This window comes from Alnus glutinosa, chromosome 7 (genome assembly GCF_958979055.1).
Source record: "Alnus glutinosa chromosome 7, dhAlnGlut1.1, whole genome shotgun sequence".
Classification (NCBI taxonomy): domain Eukaryota; kingdom Viridiplantae; phylum Streptophyta; class Magnoliopsida; order Fagales; family Betulaceae; genus Alnus; species Alnus glutinosa.
In genome coordinates, this window is record NC_084892.1 from 9,741,346 (window position 1) to 9,760,904 (window position 19,559).

The window sequence follows — 19,559 nt, forward strand, 5'->3', positions numbered from 1 at the left end:
GTTTGCTTCCTGTTATGTATTATGTCACTTTGAAATTTGTTATGTAGGATTTAAATCAACCTCACATTTTCTTAAATAAGTTAGGAAAACATTTAAGAATTGATAGTGATGGAGAATTCCCCTGGTTTTCCAGGTCCTACCGGTTGGAAAAGAGTTGCTCGCGTGTCTTACAGCCTTTAGTGCATTAGGTTCTAGAAATGAAGGTCGAATTGCTCTGGCAGCTATTTCCGTTCACATCCAATCTGCTATTCAGGAGCCTGAAATAGGGAGAAGACATGAAAGGGATGCGAAATATGATCTTCTTAGTGAATTTGAGTGGAGAAGTTGCCCCCCTTTGCTATGTTGCTGGAAAAAGCTGTTGAGTTCTGTTGATACAAAAGATAGTTTGTCAACTTATGCAATTGAGGCCATTGATGCATTGTCTTTGGGTGCTTTACACTTTTGCACGGATGGAAAAAGGTGAGTTCTTGTCATGCATTATATGGATTTTGTGTGCTTGTATTTGTACATAGACTTTTTTTTTTTTTGGATAAGTAAGAAACCAATCTCATTAAAAAATGTAAGGCACCCCTTAGTACATTGGGAGTATACAAGGAAATACCTAATTAGAAAGAGAAAAGCGAGTGAGAAAGTCAGCAAAAGTCACCACGAGGGGAATGTAAAGGGCTTTTTAGACTTCATTACTCTAATTGATGCGGAGCATCGTCTAGAGGCTCCTGTTTCCTCTTTTAAGTTTCAAGGGAGTCGTGAAGTAAAGAACCTAGAGTGCTCGATTAATTATGATGCCAAAGGTTTTGGTTCTAGCCGGGGCAAGGCAAAGCGGCCTAATGTGATGTATTAGTCTTTGGGTTTTGTGGGCTGGTTTTGTAGGGGTTTTCTAGGTTTCCTTCTGTTTGGGTTTTTCGGGTGTTTTTCCCCTTCCCCTCTCTTTCCTATTTTTGTATCATTTTGTATACTTCCTGTATGCTTAGGGGCGCCTTTACGTTTTTTATAAAATCCACTACTTATAAAAAAAGAAGAAGTAAAAGACAAAGGGTGGACATAAGCCGTAGTCCAAAAGTACTAAGTAAGGTAGAATGAGGATAGAATCTCTTCCAAGGTATTCCAAATCCTCAAAGCTCCAATTGTTTCTTTCCCTCCATAAGCACCAAAAGAGGCAAATAGACAATATTTTCCAAACCGCAGTGCTCCTTAGCCTTCAGAGGACCACCAACAAGCAAGCAAGTCGACAACTCGTCTGGGTATAACCGAAGATATCTCGAAACGACTGAAAAGAGAACTCCACAAAGCAGAAGCCATATCACAGTGGAGAAGAAGATGATCCACGGACTCCCAAGTCTTTTGATACATATAGCATATGTTTACCTCCCAATTGTGAGCCTCCCTAATGAAGCTCACGTTCCACTGGTTGGAATCGTCCAAGAACTCCAAATTATCCGCAACAGAGGTGTCCTTTACACGGGCAATACTAAATAACGATGGAAAAGCTACTTTCAGAGCTGTGTCCCCACACCATAAATCATGCCAAAAACTTATTTTGGAACCATCCCTCACAACAAATCTAGTAATCTTGAGAAAGAATCCCATCCTTTTTTGATGTTCTTCCACACCCCCACCCCAAAGGCACATGTCGGCTCGAGAGAGCACCACCCGCCCCATATGTTGCCATATTTAGAATCCACCATGACTCTCCAACACGCATCTCTCTCAGACCTTAAACGCCATAGCCATTTGCCTAGCAGGGCGCAGTTGAACGCCCTCAAATTTCTAATCCCCAGCCTTCTCTCAGAGATAGGAGAGCAGGCCTTGCCCTAGCTAACCAAAAAGTGATATTTAAATTCATCGCCTATCCCACCCCATAAAAGGTCTCTTTGGAGCTTCTCAATGCGATTGGCCACTCGAGCAAGAATGGGAAAGAGAGACAAGAAGTACGTCAGAAGGTTGGAGAGAATATTCTTGATAAGGGTAACCCTGCCACCCTTGGACAAATACAACCTTTTCCAAGTGGCCAAGCGACGCTCCATCTTAACCATGATACTATCCCAGATGGACTTAGCCTTGTAACATGCCCCAAGCGGCATACCAACGTACTTCAGGGGCACAGAGGAAGTCCCGCAGCCCAAGATGACAGCCAACTCAACAACATTATCCACGTTGCCAACAGGGACCAAGAGGGATTTGGCTAGATTGACCTTTAAGCTAGAGACAGCTTCGAAACATAATAAGAGAACGCGCAGGTAGCGGAGGTGGCTAGGGTTAGCCTCACAAAAGACCAAGGTATCATCCGCGAACAACAAGTGTGAGATGTTAACCATAGGAAGCCTAGAACCCACAAAAAAGCCTGAGGGATGACCATTGTCAACAGTAACAGAAAACATTTTGCTCAAAGCCTCCTTGACGACTACAAACAAAAGGGGAGATAGAGGATCACCCTGTCTCAGCCCTCTAGAACTATTGAATAAGCCGAATGGAGAACCATTAACCAAAACAGGGAAGCGCACTGAAGAAACGTAGTGTGATATCCAAGAGACCCATTTTTCCCCAAAACCGCATCTTTTCAGCATGTACAATAAGAACTTCCAGTTGATGTGATCAAAAAAGCCTTCGTAATATCCAGCTTGCAAAGCACCCCAGGAATACCAGGCTTGATACGACTATCCAAACATTCGCTGGCTATGAGGACCAAGTCCAAAATATGTCTATCTTTAAGAAAAGCATTCTGAGGCTTTGAGATAATCTTCTCCATAACACGACTCATTCTATTAGCAAGGACTTTAGCAATGATCTTATAAATACCATTCACGAGACTAATAGGCTGAAAGTCCGCGAGATCAATCGTCCCAGGAGTCTTGGGGATTAAGGCAATGAAGGAGGCATTGAGGCTTTTCACAAATTTGCTATGAGCATGAAAATCAAAAAAGACCCCCATGATATCAGATTTGATCAGATCCCAATAGTCTTGGAAAAAAGCCATGGGGAAGCCATCGGTACTTGGAGCCTTATCTTGATTCATACCTTTCACCACCTTTAGGACCTCCCTTTCCTCAAAAGGAAGCTCCAACCTAGAGGCCTCCTCCGTAGCTAAAGAGTTGAAAGCAAGGCCATCCAATCTAGGCCTCTAGTTGTATAGCTTTGAAAATAAGGACTCGTAAAATTGAACAATATGTTCTCTGATGGCCGGTTGATTTGAAGAAACTGAGCCGTTAACAAACAATAATTCTACGGAGTTGGATCTCCTGTTCGAGTTTGCAATCCGATGAAAGAACTTTGTGCATTTGTCGCCTTCTTTTAGCTAAAGAACCCTAGATTTTTGTCTCCAACTAATTTCTTCTTAGAGAATAATTCTTTCCAGATCACTAACAATCAGGCTTTTCCTCAATAACTCTTTAGAGTCTAAACCTCTCTCTTCCTCAAGCCTATCAGCGTGTGCAAATCTTCGAGATGAGCTTTTTTTAATGGAGTCCACATTTTCAAACACTTGTTCATTCCACAATTTGAGATTGACCTTTAAAGCCTTCAATTTTTGAGCAAGAACAAAACTAGGGGAGCCTTGGAAGGTATAAGACGCCCACCAAAGCCTCACCCTATCAATGAACCCTTCTTCCTACAGCCACATATTCTCAAACTTAAAACTGGGCTTGCTTCCGTTGGCGTTGCTTCTGGTGCTCCTTCAGGTTCTCTCCTTAGGCAGGCAGTGGTGCATTCGGATGCCCCTGCCTTGGTAAGGATTTTTGGTGGGGATCCTCATTTTGGGAAGTTTGGAGGTCCTCTCGAGGTTGCGGCTTCCATTCCCCATTTTCAGTGGGTTTTGTTTCCTCCATGGCCAAGGCCGTTCTCCTCTGTGTATGGGTGCCCCCAGTTACCTGGTTTGTCGTCTGGGGTCTTTGAGGTGGGGGAATCTTCTAAGGGGGTTGGTCCGAAGGAAAGTGTTGTTGTTTACCCCAGGGTAGTGAAAGATAGTAGGTCATGTTTTCACACGATGGGGGTTTCGTTCGTGGGATCTGATCAGAAGGGTTTTCTGGATTTTTTGGCTTTGATGGAGGATCAGCGCTATGACTCTGATTCCCCTCCTAAGAAGGATAAGGAGATAAAAAGGAAAAAGGGGAAAAGCGAGGTCAAGAATAGGTGTTGGTCATGGGTTACGTCGGTTACTTTTATGTTGAAGCCAAATCATTCGAGTTTCGTTCGGATGTCTGTGTGGGGGATGGAGTGAGGCTAGCTGAGTGGAATAAGGGCCTCTTCAGGGCAGTGTTCCTGAATACGTTAAGTGTAGGATGGTTTAGGAGAGCGATGGAGGAACTGAAGCAGGTTGGGGAGATTCGGGATTTCTGCAGGACATATCGGGTGGGTTCGACGGTGTTGATCCTGCAGCGGAGGGGGAACGAGCACGGTAGTTTCTTGGAACTGTTAGAGTATGCTTTTGGAGGTAGAAGATCGTCTGTGATGATACCAGAGGGAAGAGTTGGTTGTGGGTGGGCAAATTGTCTAGCGCAACTGAGAAGATTAGAGAAATCCCTCGAGAGAAAAGCCGCTGGGGGGAAAACAGGCGGAAATATACCAAGTGCTGCAAGAAAGGAGTTGAAACCGGCGTTTCGTGATGGCCGATCGTTTGCGGAGGCGTTGATAGGGAGCAGCAGTAAGCTAGAAAATGGAGAATCAAGTAAGGATAATCTGGGTGGTTCAGGAGAGCAATCCTTGTCTTTTCTGGCAAGATCGGAGAAGCAGCCGGCGACGAAGGAGGGAGGAGACTGTACAGCTATTGGTGGAGCGCATTCTGTGCTGAACGACCTGGTTGCTTCTGCGGAAGGGCAAATACAGCTGGCAGATTTCAAAAAATTGCTCGTCTCCATCCGTGATGAAGTTACAAGATGGCTGGATCGGCTGGAGTTGGGCCGGGTCATCGTAAGCCCAAACAAAGGTCAAACAGACATCGAAGTGGGTCAGGTTGCTTTGGGCTCTCCTGCGCAGGACCAACAAGGAAATAAGGAGAAAGGAAAAGAAGCAGCTGCCCAAGAGTTATGTGGAAGCCCACAGCTTACCTACAAGCGTCGGGTTCTACTTAGGCAGAAGATCCAAGCTGGGTCGACAACGGAGTCGGTGGAGGAAAAGGCCGAGCAAAGGCAGATATCACCGATGAGGTCGCTGGAGGTAAGTTCCGAGCTCGCCCATCCCGGTTCTGGGTCTGGAAGGTTGGGGAGTCGGGATGCTGCGCATGCGGGGAGCTATATGGAGGATATTGGAGCTGGTTCAGAGGGGGACGAAGGGGTCATCGGAGGGTTGAAATCGGCCACAGAGGAGGCTACTTCGATTGAGAACCAGGTTTCGATAGTCTATAGTCCAGGACCGGCAGAAAATCAGGAGGAGGAGGAGCGCTTTAACAAGGGCAGTGAAAGCGGGAGGTTGGGTAAGCTCGGACTGGTTTCTGGTTTGAGTGGAGAGGCAGGAGATGGCAAGGAGGTGGGGGAGCAAGGGTTAGAAAGTCCGAAACAGGCAGAATTTGAGATTGGACTGGGAGAGATGGCAGTACAGTGCAGGGGCCTAGAAATGATTGAAGTGAGTGGTAAGGTGGATGAGGTTATGAGTGATCTTGATTGTCGGGAGAAGGGTGATGGGGAACAGTTTAGCCTTGATGACTAGCACAGAGGAGAATCTGGGGGATATTGAGTTGCTGGATGTTATGCCTTTGGCAGTCTTGGAGAAGGATTTAGGAGTGGAGTCATCGGATTGGGTGCTTGAGAGAATTAGTGGTTTGTGCAAAGTTGTTGGAATTTCTTGTTCAGGCCTTGAGGAGAAGATGATGGAATTGTTTAATGGTATTGAGGCACAACGGTTTTCTGATAGAGTGAGGCAAAACAATAATAGTAGTACTATGGGGAACCGAGGACACCGTGAAGTGAAGAGGTTAGAGTGTTCGGTGAATTATGATGGGAAAGGAGGTCAATCGTCCAGGTTGACTAGGAAGGGGAGGGTAGGCAATTGCTTATGTTGAAGCCAAAAATAATTTCTTGGAATGTGCGGGGCATGAATGAGTTTGAGAAAAGAACGAAGATTAGGGGGTTGTTGAGGGAATGGAAAGCAGACATTGTATGTTTACAAGAAACAAAATTGGAGTTTATTACCAGGGAGTTGGTTTATAGTGTTTGGGGCTGTGCTTATGTGGATTGGGTGTATTTGGGCTCTAGAGGGGCTTCGGGAGGTATTTTGTTGATGTGGGATAGAAGAGTTGTTGAGAAGTTTGAAGAGTATGTTGGGAGATACGTGGTAGCCTGTGCCTTTCGGAATGTGTCAGACTTTTTTGAGTGGGGTTTTGCGGGTGTTTATGGAAAGCAGACATTGTATGTTTACAAGAAACAAAATTGGAGTTTATTACCAGGGAGTTGGTTTATAGTGTTTGGGGCTGTGCTTATGTGGATTGGGTGTATTTGGGCTCTAGAGGGGCTTCGGGAGGTATTTTGTTGATGTGGGATAGAAGAGTTGTTGAGAAGTTTGAAGAGTATGTTGGGAGATACGTGGTAGCCTGTGCCTTTCGGAATGTGTCAGACTTTTTTGAGTGGGGTTTTGCGGGTGTTTATGGGCCTAATGATGATTGTGATAGAAGAGGCCTTTGGGATGAATTGGCGGGTGTGAGGAATATTTGGGAGATGCCGTGGTGTATGGGGGGGGATTTTAACGCTGTCCAGTATCCGAGCGAAAGAGGGGGGGAAGGGAGATCTACCTATGCTATGGTTGAGTTTTCTGAGTTCATTTTTGATCAGGCTCTCATTGATCTTCCCTTGGTTGGGGGGAGATCCACCTGGTCTAATTGCCGTTCGTGGTCCAGAATAGATCGTTTTTTGTTGTCTCCAGATTGGGAGGAGTATTTTCCTGAGGTTTCTCAAAGGCGTTTGCCTCGGGTTCTATCGGATCATTATCCTTTGCTCTTGGATTGCGGCATCGGTAGACGAGGCAGGGTGTCTTTTAAGTTTGAGAATATGTGGTTGCAAGTTGATGGTTTTGAGGAGTTGGTAAAGGGTTGGTGGAGATCTTATGGGTTCGAAGGGTCGCCTAGCTATGTGTTTGCTCGGAAATTAAAAGCTTTGAAATTTGACCTTAGAAAATGGAACGAGGAGGTGTTTGGAAATGTAGGGGCTAATAAGAAGAAACTTGAGACTGAACTGTGCGAGCTGGATTTGATTGCAGAGGAGAGGCCGTTATCTGATGAAGAAAAAGAAAAGAGGGTAGAATTTTCCAGAAAGTTAGAGCAGCATGTCTTTCTTGAAGAGGTCAGTTGGAGACAGAAGTCCAGGGCTTTGTGGTTAAAAGAGGGGGACAGCAACACAATTTTTTCACCGTGTGGCTAACTCTCATAGAAGGCATAACATGATTGAGGCACTGGTGGTGGATGGTCAATTGACTGAGGATCGTGCAGATATCAAAGATCACATTGTAGACTTCTACGCGAAGCTTTATAGTGAGCAGTATCAGTGGAGACCAAAGGTAGATGACTTATCGTTCTCTTCCATTGATGATATAGATAGAATTTGGTTGGAACGTGAGTTTGAGGAAGATGAGATTTGGGCGGTTATACAGAACTTCAAAGGGGATAAGGCTCCTGGGCCTGATGGTTTCTCTATGGCTTTCTTTCAGAAGTGTTGGGAGATATTGAAGAATGATATTTTTGCGGTGCTGAAGGAGTTTTACTCTACCGGTAAATTTGAAAAGAGCCTTAATGCTACTTTTGTGTCGTTGATTCCAAAGAAGGCCGGAGCGGTGGATATCAAGGATTTTCGTCCTATCAGCTTAATAGGTGGTATGTATAAAATCATCTCTAAGATTCTGGCTAATAGGTTGAAGGTGGTTTTGGGGAAGGTTGTTTCTCAGTCTCAGAATGCTTTTGTAGAGGGGAGGCAAATTCTGGATTCAGTGTTGGTGGCTAACGAATGTGTGGATAGTAGGATTCGTTCTGGAACTCCGGGCATAATTTGCAAATTGGATCTGGAGAAGGCCTATGATCATGTCAATTGGGAATTTCTGCTTTAAGTTCTAAAAAGATGTGGTTTTGGGGAGAAATGGGTTGGCTGGATTGCTCATGCTATTTCTACTGTTTCTTTTTCCATCAATATTAATGGGTCGCCTTCAGGGTTTTTTCGTAGTTCTCGGGGTCTTCGACAAGGGGATCCTTTGTCTTCGCTCTTGTTCGTGATGGTGATGGAGGTTTTCAGTCGGATGACATATGCAGCAGTGGATAGTGGGCGGCTATCGGGTTTCTCAGTGGGATCGAGTTCCCAGGTTGCCATGAAGGTTTCCCATTTATTATTTGCGGATGATACGTTGATTTTCTGTGATCCGGTTGTTGATCAGGTCCGAGATCTGAGGTGTTTGTTGCTTTGTTTTGAAGCAGTTTCCGGCTTGAGAATCAATTTATCCAAATCTGAGATGGTCCCGGTGGGAGAGGTAGAGGATGTCGAGGAGTTGGCTAGTATCCTTGGGTGTGGTGTGGCTTCGCTTCCGATTAAGTATTTGGGCCTTCCGTTGGGTGCTAAATATAAAGATTCTAATATATGGAACAATGTTATTGAGAAGATGGAAGCTAGACTAGCAGGGTGGAAGAAGGTGTGTTTATCTAGAGGGGGGAGGCTTACTTTGATTAATAGCACTCTCTCTAGCCTTCCTACGTATTTTCTTTCTCTTTTCCCTATTCCTGTGGGTATGGCTAATCGGATGGAGAAACTTCAGAGAGATTTCCTATGGGGTGGTGTTGGTGATGAATTCAAAATTCATTTGGTTAATTGGCGTACGATTTGCTCTTCAAAAGCTTCGGGAGGGTTGGGAGTGAGAAGTTTGGTTAGATTCAACAAAGCATTGATGGGTAAATGGTTATGGAGATTCGCTATGGAGAGAGTTGCTTTTTGGAGAAAGGTGGTGGAGGTCAAATATGGTAGTTCGAGGGGTGGTTGGTGTTCTAAGGAGGTTGGGGGTTCTTATGGGTTTGGTGTGTGGAAAAGCATTAGGAGGGGATGGGATGACTTCGCTGCGCATGTGAAATATGAGATCGGGGATGGCTCGAAAGTCTTGTTTTGGCATGATGTTTGGTGTGGGGATATTCCTTTGAAGATCCTCTTTCCTGAGTTGTTTCTTATTGCTACAAGAAAGGATGCTTGGGTGGAGGATATTATGCAGAGACAAAATGGCACCATCTCATGGAATATTTTGTTTGCTCGTCCGGTTCATGATTGGGAGGTCGATGCGGTTAGTAGGTTCTTTGGGATTTTGTACAACTTCAAAGTTAGTAGCGAGGGAGAGGATAAGTTGTATTGGGTGCCAGCCCGTAAGAAATCCTTTGAGGTAAAGTCCTATTATCATTTGTTGTCGAGTCATTCTCAGTTCTCCTTCCCATGGAAAAGTATTTGGAAAGTTAATGTTCCCCCGAGAGTGGCTTTCTTTGTTTGGACAGCAACTATAGGGAAATCTTTAACTCTGGATAATCTTCGTAAGAGAAACTTTATCGTAATGGATTGGTGCTATATGTGTAAATCCGCTGGAGAATCCATCGATCATTTATTTCTGCATTGTATGATGGCTTCTGAATTATGGAGGGTTCTCTTGCAACTGTTTGGGGTGGAATGGGTAATGCCGAAGTCGGTGAAAGATATGTTGGGGAGTTGGAGGGGCCAGAAGGGTAATCGGACCTCGTTACAGATTTGGCGCATGGCTCCGCTGTGTTTGATGTGGTGCATCTGGAGGGAACGGAATGCTCGCTGCTTTGAAGATTGTGAGACGGGTTTGTCAAATCTGAAGAGAAAGATGTTGCAATTGTTGTATATGTGGAGGGATAGAATTAAGACTATACATGATTGTTCCTATTTTGATTTCTTAGAAAGTTGTTCTCTTTCCCCTGTTCCTTAGGGGTTCCTTGTATACATCCTGTGTACTTTGGGTTGCCCCCCTTTGCGCCTTTTCAATAAATTTTACTTATAAAAAAAAAGAATCTAGAATGTTCAATTAATTTCGATGCTAGGGGTGTGGGTTCTAGCCGGGTTAGAGGCAAGAAGTTGGGGGTTTGATGTAGCATTTCTTCTTTCTTTTGGGTTTTTCGGGTGTTCTTTCTTTGTTATTGTTGTTGTTGTTGTTGTTGGTTTTTTTTTTTTTTTTTTTTTTTTTTTTTTTTTTGTGGTGTCCTTTTTGTATACTTCCTGTATGCTTAGGGGCGCCTTTTACGCTTTTTTAATGCTATTTTGTTTATTATTTATCAAAAAAAAAAACCCTCCCCTGTGGTCTAGAATTTATAGATTTCTTGTTTCCCCGGATTGGGAAGCCCAATTCCCTCATTTGACCCTTAAAAGGTTTCCTAGATTGTGCTCGGATCATTTTCCTATTCTTCTCAATAGGCCTTCTTGGAGCCAAAATGTTTTTTAAGTTCGAGAACACTTGGTTAAAATCAAAGGGTTTTGTAGATAGGGGGAAAATAGTAGTGGACCTCTTATTACTTTTAGGGTTCTCTGGAGAGCGCTAGTCTGGTGGTAGATGTAACAACCCACCTCCAATAACACAATATTATCCGCTTTGGGCTCTTCCGAACCAGATTTTCTAGGAGGTCACTCATCTCGGTACTACTTTCGCAGAAACACGCTTAACTGCGGAGTTCTGATAGGTTCATGGCCATCATGGCTTTAAAACGCGTTGTGTCAAGAAGAGTACGAAAATACATATAAGCACATTTTCATTCCCATATCCAGGCGATGTGGGGCGTCATAGTAGACCTCTTCGCTTGCTCTAAGGCGGCAGGCTTTAGTTTGATGTAGTATGGAAGATAATACTATCTTGCCTTATGTGGTATTTTTGAAGGAAAAGAAACGATCAGAACTTTGAGGACCGTGAGAGGACATTTGTTAAAATAAAGGCTTTATTCTTTAAGAGAATTTACCATTAGGCTGCTGCCTTTAATTTTAATATTTTTAAGCTTTCATGTTATTCTATATCTTTTTTCTGCTTCAAGATTCAATCTAGTGAAGATGTTCTGTGGAATGTATCCTTCACGAGCCAAACTTTGAGTGTTTCAAGGGATTACTTGTATTGTTTGGTTTGTTGGATTTTAGTTACCAACGTAGGCAAATGTATAACTATGTGAGTGTAAGGTGCAAGTGGATTAATTCAGTGTGTAGCATATAAAAGCTACAATTGTTAATGGTGAGAAGAACTAGTATCGTAAGGATTTTGCAAGTGTTTGATATGGTGTTAGGTAACTTTCAAACTATATTGGCAACCTTGTGTCGCCATGTGATATGTGAGGGCACTTGGTCCCGCTGTATCTATCATCTGTTGCGAGAGAATTTTACTCCTTAGTATTCCCATTTTTTGGGTGAATTGTTAATTGCAAAGCAAATTCTGGATTTGATTGGTTTGAAAGGATTTTTTGGGTGACATAAAAGTGGCTTTATCTGAAACTCTGTTTCGCTCTGCATTATGTGGACCATTTGGAGATAAAGCAACAACCTGATTTCCAATGACTAACTTTTTGGGGATGCATTGAAGGCCTCATTTTCTTTTTTGGTGGGAGGCCTTTGTTTGATTGCATGTCCGCCCGTCAGCATTCCTATTTGGTTTGTAAGTTTTTTAGGAGAACCTTTTGATACTCTGTGTGCTTTCCGAGCTTTCTTCTCTTTGTAAACAGTAAGAGGAGAGGCTTTTGGCTTTGGAGAGGGCCTGTATGTAGCCTACTGATGTCATTTATAGCATGCGTTGAGTCTAGGGTTCAAACTATGGGCAGGGATGCTTTTGGTTCGAGAGGGGTAACACTAATTCTGTGTAGCATGCGTGCATTTATGTATTTAACATTTTTCATGGGGTGGAAAATTACTTGCCATAAAGTTACGTGTAATTTTATCTGGTTTTGCAGAAAATAGTTAATATACAAGGGTTTATAGATGGAATTTCACCTGTTTGGAGGTGTATCTCTCTTTATAAAACTGAAGCAATGTTCATCTACAATTGGTTGTATGCTCCTCTCAGTTTATTATACTAGGAACTGCATGTTAATTTTAGTTTTGAATTCATTTTATTATTAGTATGTTCAATTTATTCTTTTACTAGCTTTTTCAGTCCTGTAAGGGACCTGAAAGGCAAAAGGATTACTGACCTGAAGTGACTTTCAAGATGTCTCTTGGTTTTCTGTATGTGCATAGGCTTTATAAGGTGTTAACTTTAGTTACTGCTACAAATTCTTCGTATGTAGATGATAGAGTAATCTTTGATAATTGTTATGATTATCGTCTTTCTGTGTGTTGATTCTCTGAAATTGATTTGACTCGTTAGACTTACAATTTTGCTTGTTGGTTAGTTTGAACTTGGACAGTGTTGTTGCATTGAAATACCTTTTTGGGCTTCCTGATGATACACATGGGTCTGGCGGCTTTTCTGAAGAAAACATCAATTACATACAGGAATTGATTACTCTGTTGTGTTCAAATATCATTGCTGATGACCATGCAGCCACCTCTGACATGGACACAACTTGGTATCGGGTCAGTTAATTTGAAATTTAGCTTTTCTAGCTTTTTGTTTTCCCCTCAACTGCTTGTTTACTACCTGACTTTACCATTGGTGTATAGGTCACAGAATCTGCGAAGTCATTGTTGTTATTGTTGCAGAAGCCTACTGGTTCAGTTAAGATGGATGATATTCTTTCTTGTAAAGGTGTTCTTTTGTTATCGAATGATGTTCTGGTTTCATCAAAGATACATCGGATGGCAGATGGCATTGCTGAAAACGATGATGATTATCTCTACCTAGGAGGACTAGGAGACAAGTTCCTGTGGGAATGTCCTGATGATAGATCGTCACAGACAGCTCTTCCTGGAAAGCGGAAAGTGTCTTCAGTGGATGGTCTAAGTAAGCGTGCTAGAGGAGAAAATTTACCGGCCGAGATTGTTGCCCAAGGTGCATTTTCACGTGGATCAGGACCATCTAATGCCCCTTCTGGTTCTACTCGCAGGGACAACTTCAGGGGGCGGAAACCAAATACCAGCCGCCCGCCCTCTATGCATGTGGATGACTATGTTGCAAGAGAAAGAATTATTGATAATACTAGTAATTCTAATGTGATATCTATCCCACGAGTAGGATCTACTGGTGGAAGGCCACCCTCAATACATGTGGATAAATTTATGGCCTTAGAAAGGGAACGCCAGAATCCAGTGGCAACAATTGTTGGGGAATCGGCAGCACAAGTGAAGAATGTGGCTTCTGAGAATGGCACTGATGTGGAGAAGTTCAAATCTAAGCAGTTGAAAACAGAGCTAGATGACGATCTTCAGGGAATTGATATAGTATTTGATGGAGAGGAGTCGGAATCTGATGACAAATTGCCCTTTCCTCAGCCAGATGATAATCTACAGCAGCCTGCCCCAGTCATAGTTGACCAAAGTTCTCCCCACTCTATTGTTGAAGAGACTGAGAGTGATATCCATGAAAATAGCCAATTTTCTCACATGGGTACACCAATCTCATCTAATGTCGATGAAAACACCCAAAGTGAGTTTTCTTCAAGGATGTCACTTTCGCGTCCTGAAATGCGATTGACTCGAGAATCAAGTGTTTCTTCAGATAAGAAGTATCTTGAGCAGTCTGATGAGACAAAAAATGTTTTCCCTGTTAAAACCTCCAATAGGTTTGATTCTTCAGCAGCAACAAGTAGTTCTGGTTTTCCAGCCTCTGTTTACAATAGCTCATCAGCATCAGCTGTACAGTTACCAGAGTCTAGGATAACTCCACAAAATATGTATCCAAAGAACAGTCCACAAACTGCTGTTAATGTACCTGTAGCGACAGGATCTCAGGGACTGTATGACCAGAGATTTCCCCCAAATCAACCACCTTTACCTCCAATGCCACCTCCTCCAACAATTTCACCTGTAATATCTCAAACTTCTGATCTAGTTCCAAGTCAGTCATCCTTATTTATTAACCCTGTAACGGATGGGCAGCAGTCACTTCCCATGGCCTTCCAAGTAAGCAAATAGGTTCACAATTTTGCTGCAGCATATCCATCCATTTTTTTTTTTTTTTTTTGAATCTGGATTTATTTTATTTAATGTCTTTTCTTCTTTGCAGGTTCTGTCGGATTACCTACCTTTCAACAACAGTTCAACATCATTGGCATCTTCCCTTCCCATGCCAGATTCGAAGTATTCACGGACTTCTCTCTCTTCTCCCAGATCTGCTAGGCCACCTCCACCACTTCCTCCTACACCACCTCCATTCTCATCTAGCCCCTATAATTTAGCATCTATCAAAACTTCTACTTCCTCATCCTCACCGTACAATCCGACAATTGCTGGAACAACTTCTTATCCACCACCTCCCTTGATGCCATCTTTGGGTTTCAATAGATCAGCTTCAATTCCCATGACTCTTTATGGAAGCACTCCAAACCAGCAGCTGGGTGAGAACCCACCAAGTATCTTGCAGAGTCTCACCATTCCCCAGCCTTCCATACCGTCAATACATTCCATTGCACAGCTGCAGCCACTGCAGCCCCCCCAGCTTCCACGTCCTCCACAGCCACCTCAGCATCCTAGGCCACCTATTAAAGCTTCTCAACAGTTAGAGCAAGGGGCTTCTTTGCAAAATCAAATTCAAATGCAAGTGCATCCGCTGCAGATTCTGCAACAGTCACATATGTCTTCAATAACCAACTATTATCAGTCTCAACAGCAAGAGTTTTCACATGCACAACAACAGCGGCAAGTTGAACATGCCCAACAGCAAGTTCTACATCACCAAGGGGAGGTGGCAACCCAGCAGCAAACGGATTCAGGAATGTCATTACACGAGTACTTTAAATCTCCAGAAGCTATTCAGGTATTTTTATATATAATCCAAGTCAAAGAATTCAATATATGGGATTACCGGTATTGCTTTTGTTCATTATAATTATTGTTATTCTTTCATGGCAGTCTTTATTAAGTGATCGGGATAAACTTTGCCAGCTTCTGGAGCAGCATCCAAAACTAATGCAGATGCTTCAGGTTATATATATAGCATTATTTCAAAAGATTTTACATTTCACATCTTTTAACTTTCTTCTATTTTGCTAGCATTCATTGCGCATCAATAATGAAGAAGAGAAGATAATATTGTAGTACGTGTTAAACAGTGTCATTCAAAAAAAAAATTAAAAAAAAAAAAAAAAAACAGTTTCTGCTTTTAGCTTTATTTTTTAGGTTTGTTCTCCTTGTTGCATATACTGTTGTAAGTCGCTTATTCTGAGACTATTTTCTGTTTGAGTTGTTATCTTTGGTTGACAATAGAAAGGGTAGCCAAGTTTGAAAGTTTTCTCTCGAAATCCCATTTATTACTTTAGATCTTGTCCTAATTTTCTAGTATCATGCTGTGGGACCATTGCCACTATCAGTTCTGGTCTGCTGCAATTTCTATTGGGTACTTTGGAGGGTCATGAATTAGCCTCTTTGATGCCTTTTAACATTTTACGCACATAATCATTAGAGGTTTTGGCTTCTGTGGCAGTATATTATAATATTTCATATACTATTTTTAATACTTAAAAAGAGTTTTTTTTTGGTCGTTTAACAGGAAAGATTGGGCGGTCAGCTATAGCGAGGTGGTAGAGGAATTAAAGGATGAACTTTTATCTGTCCTGGGTATACTTGAAACAATGGAAACTACTGGTCCGAGTATGTATGAAGTCATTGCCCCAGTACCCATTGTTCTATGTTGCAAGAATTACAAATGCCCCTCGGCGTTGGTCTTCTGTTCATCACGTCTAAGTCCATTTTTTTCTTATCAGTAATGTACTATATACATGTATCTTTTTAGTTTATATATGAATTAAATTGCCTCCCAATCATCTGATTTTCGGACCTAATCAACTGGAAACACTTTTCATCGCCAGTTTCTTAGGGGTGTATTAAGCTGAAGATGTGGCTTTTGAGAAGCTGCAAGGTGGAGGATTGCTATCCACTTGAAACAGGTGTATCGGAACATTATTTGTTGTATTGAGACTGTAGAGAGCAACATTCCTTCTAGTAACTCAGTGTATATAGGAAATTTTATTGTGAAGGTTATGGTGCATGGATTTTCCCATTGTTTTCCATGTGATAGCCGCAGAAGAAGGTTTTCGACTGTTGAGGTTTAGTTTGTGAAGGATTGGAGCAGGTCCTTGTTCAGAGCGGTGTTGCGTACGAATATTATGGCACAGCTCTCTGGGATACATCCCCAAATATGTGGAATTGTGTTGGTGGTTTTTTTCAGAGAATGTTTTGATTTTATTTTATTCTAGCTGTTAGATATATGAATCAATAATTAATTGGTCTTTTTCGTGTGTGTGTGTGTGTATGTATGAAGAAAAAAAAAGATGAATAGATAGGGCAGAGCCATACAAAGGAAGGGCGCCTTAGCCGGCAACAAAACTACTGCAGTAATCAAACTACTGTGCCTTACTGGTTAGGTGTTCACTAGTGCATTTGGTGCAGTTGTGTCAAGCTATGGTTAAACTGACTTGGGAGAGTGCCTGTAGTCTATTCGTCTAGGCTCTTCTTGTCATTGATTTTTAGCGGGCAGGTGTTACTATCATCATGATTAGGAAAGTCATTCCGGCCGCTCCCTCCCCTTTTTGGGTCAGGAAAGAAAGAAACAAAAAAAAGAGTAGTGGGTGTTTGTCTACTCCAATGAAGGCTGCATGGCCTCACACGACCACATTAACAATCAATGCTGATTTGAATATCGTTTGGGAGCTATTTCAAAATCCTTTTTTTTTTTTCCTAGTTAATATGGGAAAAGAAAAAAGGAATTACAGAGGGTCTATTGCCACTCTTAATCCTCAAAGGAGGAGAATTTTTCGAAATGCTTTTAAACACAAGATGGAAAGTAGCCTAGTTTGTAACCAAGTGTGCGTAAGAGTTTCTTCTAAAAAAAAAAAAAAAAAAAAAAGGAAGTGTGCATAAGAGTTGGGACATCTTGAAATCTTCGAATTGGTCCACTTTTCAAAGAGTAGTTGTTGATGAATGCCAGAGATTATTGGGGCACATGGCCAATTAATGAATAGTTGTACGACTTTGTACTATAGTTAGCTCATCACCAATCAAGAATCTCCAAGGAATTCCAAGAATTTTTGCTATATGTTTGTTCTAACCCTTGAATCTTCTTTTCTTGGTTTATCGATGTTCAATCGATCGAACGAAAAGGGGAGAGGGGCAACCTATCTTACTAATAATAATAAAGGGGGCAAAATAGGCGATAGGTAGCTTGCTTCCAAGTCGGCCCGGCCGCAAGGAATGAAGAGATCTTTATTGATAGCTAGGATACTTAACAGCAGGGACGGAGTCAGAAAGTATTATGGGCAGGGGCAAGCTGCCGAAACTTACTTTGATTTTCAAATTATGTTTTTTTTTTTTTTTTTTTTTTTTTTTTTTTTTTAAATGTTAGCTCATTTTTAATTTCTTTCTTGTATTTATTACAAATATTTATGTATTATTTTTCCTCCACTCTTTTTGAAGTTAAAAAAAAAAAAAAAAAAAAAAAAAAAAAAAAAAATCATTTTTTTTTTTTAATAGAACATAACTAGCTTAAGATGAATATATGGTTAACTGATAAAATTATTTGGTAATTTGGTACAATATTTAAAATTTGAGATTAATTTGGAAGGTGGAAAAAGATTTTCTTCTAACGAACTCCTAATGGCCTTATATGCTACTGGCCTACAAGGACTCCCCCTTAAATGCAGACAAATAAACACAAAACGCAGGAATAAAACAATAAGCCTGAAAGCATAAAACGCATGAACAACTAGCCCTCTATGCACCGTTTTGGACCATCCCATTGCTGCCCAGCTGTACCACAACACTGCCACGTGTCGCAGCTGGCACCACATCTAGCTTTCTCTCTCGATTATTCCCAAAACACTACCTTTCACCTTCTTCTTTAATTCTAACTCACATCTTCTTCAAGCTTCGGCATTTTCCATTTTCCAGAGACGCCCCATGACATTGTCCTCCCCCTATTTGCTCTCCCAGACTCTTTTGTACCCAGCAAAGCAGACTAAGCAGTCGATCGTGCTCTCGTCTTCCTCCTTGGCTCCTTAGAAATAATTTTTTTTTTTTAGACTTTTTTTTTTTTAACCTTATAATTTTTTTTTGCAAGAAATTTGGGAGGGGGCCATGGCCCTACCGGCGCCCCCCCCCCCCCCCCCCCCCCCCCCTCCCTCCGTCTCTGCTTAACAGGAAATCTCGTTGGAGATGGAGAGAAGAACAGTCAATTGCAAGCTATCTAGATGTGGTCAAGAGAGACCAGGGCCCAAAATTTAACTCTACACATATTGAGCACAGAGCAGGGTTGACTCTACACTTCTCTTTGGTTATCATAATTAGTTGCAATGGAGCCAACTAGCTAGCTGGATTCACCATCACTCTTTTTTTACCTCCTCCAAGTCCTGTGGATTTACCAACAAAAATTCGTTGGTTGCCTTCACGATTGACAATCCCACATTAATCTAAAAAAATCATCATATATCCTCCGCATATATATATATATATATATATATATATATATATATATATATATATGAATGAAAGTATGAAACGTAAAATACAAATTGTATGATCCAAGAAGCCCATGATCCTAGAGATTCTTCGTTATTTACCAATACAACAACCAATTAATGAGACATTCCTTATGTGAACCTGCCTCTCCCGAAATAAAATGTCAACCCAAAAATATTTAAAATTTAAAATTTAAAATAAAACATTTCCTTGAATTAGGATCCTCTCCGGTTGTACTTCAACTGGAGAGGAGCCAGTCCTATCAAAATGTCTCTCAACATAAAGGGCTGGCTCCTCTCAAGTTCCTCTCAACTGGAGAGGAGCCAAGTCCTTACTTAATGAAATAATCAAATCAACCTAAAAGTTGTTTGCTTCTTTTCTTTACACCCATCGAAACATACTTGAAAGAATACAGAAAGGATTGATGTAATATTAAAATGTTTAGGGCATTATCAATTTTTCTCTCGTTTATCTTTTACTTTAATTAAATATTTTATGGTCGGGTTGAACTCACATAAAAAAAAAAAATAATAATTAAATTTATTTTTTACTCATATAATGAACATTGAAACTCGCATAATTGAACTTTGGGCCGGGGGAGCATATGTAGCGAGATATATATATATATATATATATATATATATATATATATATATATATATATATATATATGTGTGTGTGTGTGTGTACTAATTACTTTAATCTCTATTGTCTGCCATTTGAAGAAACTTAAGAAAATGAGCCTCTCGAATCTCGAAGCATTTGCTTCCATATCACCCGCATTTCCTATCGTTGTGCCACGTATTGCAACACCGACACCTTGTATCAGCCTACGGGGGGGCTGGCTGTGAGATACCGGCTGTCGTCCTCAACGCCACCACAAAATCCCAATTTTTCTCACACGCTCTCATGTGCATGCATGGGGCGCATACATACACATTTCCAAGACACGTGCATGGGAGTGCATAAACTTTCCCAACGCCCCCATATAACTCTTTTGGCCAGAAACAGCGAAAGAAAAGGCTT

The 19,559-nt window shown here is 41.6% G+C and overlaps 1 protein-coding gene across 2 annotated transcripts in view; it reads left to right on the forward strand.

Annotated features, from left to right (window-relative positions):
- The window catches only part of LOC133872966 (protein virilizer homolog), a 36,746-nt gene extending 20,432 nt beyond the window's left edge, over positions 1-16,314 (forward strand). The window contains exons 23-28 of one of the 2 annotated variants that reach the window (XM_062310663.1): positions 134-459; positions 12,317-12,500; positions 12,588-13,985; positions 14,089-14,838; positions 14,934-15,005; positions 15,571-16,314. In XM_062310663.1, the coding sequence (XP_062166647.1) occupies positions 134-459; positions 12,317-12,500; positions 12,588-13,985; positions 14,089-14,838; positions 14,934-15,005; positions 15,571-15,594 (2,754 nt within the window). In that variant the 3' untranslated portion in view covers positions 15,595-16,314. The remainder of the gene's footprint in view (positions 1-133; positions 460-12,316; positions 12,501-12,587; positions 13,986-14,088; positions 14,839-14,933; positions 15,006-15,570) is intronic. The other variant, XM_062310664.1, reaches the window with a different exon arrangement.
- Positions 16,315-19,559: the final 3,245 nt, after the last annotated feature.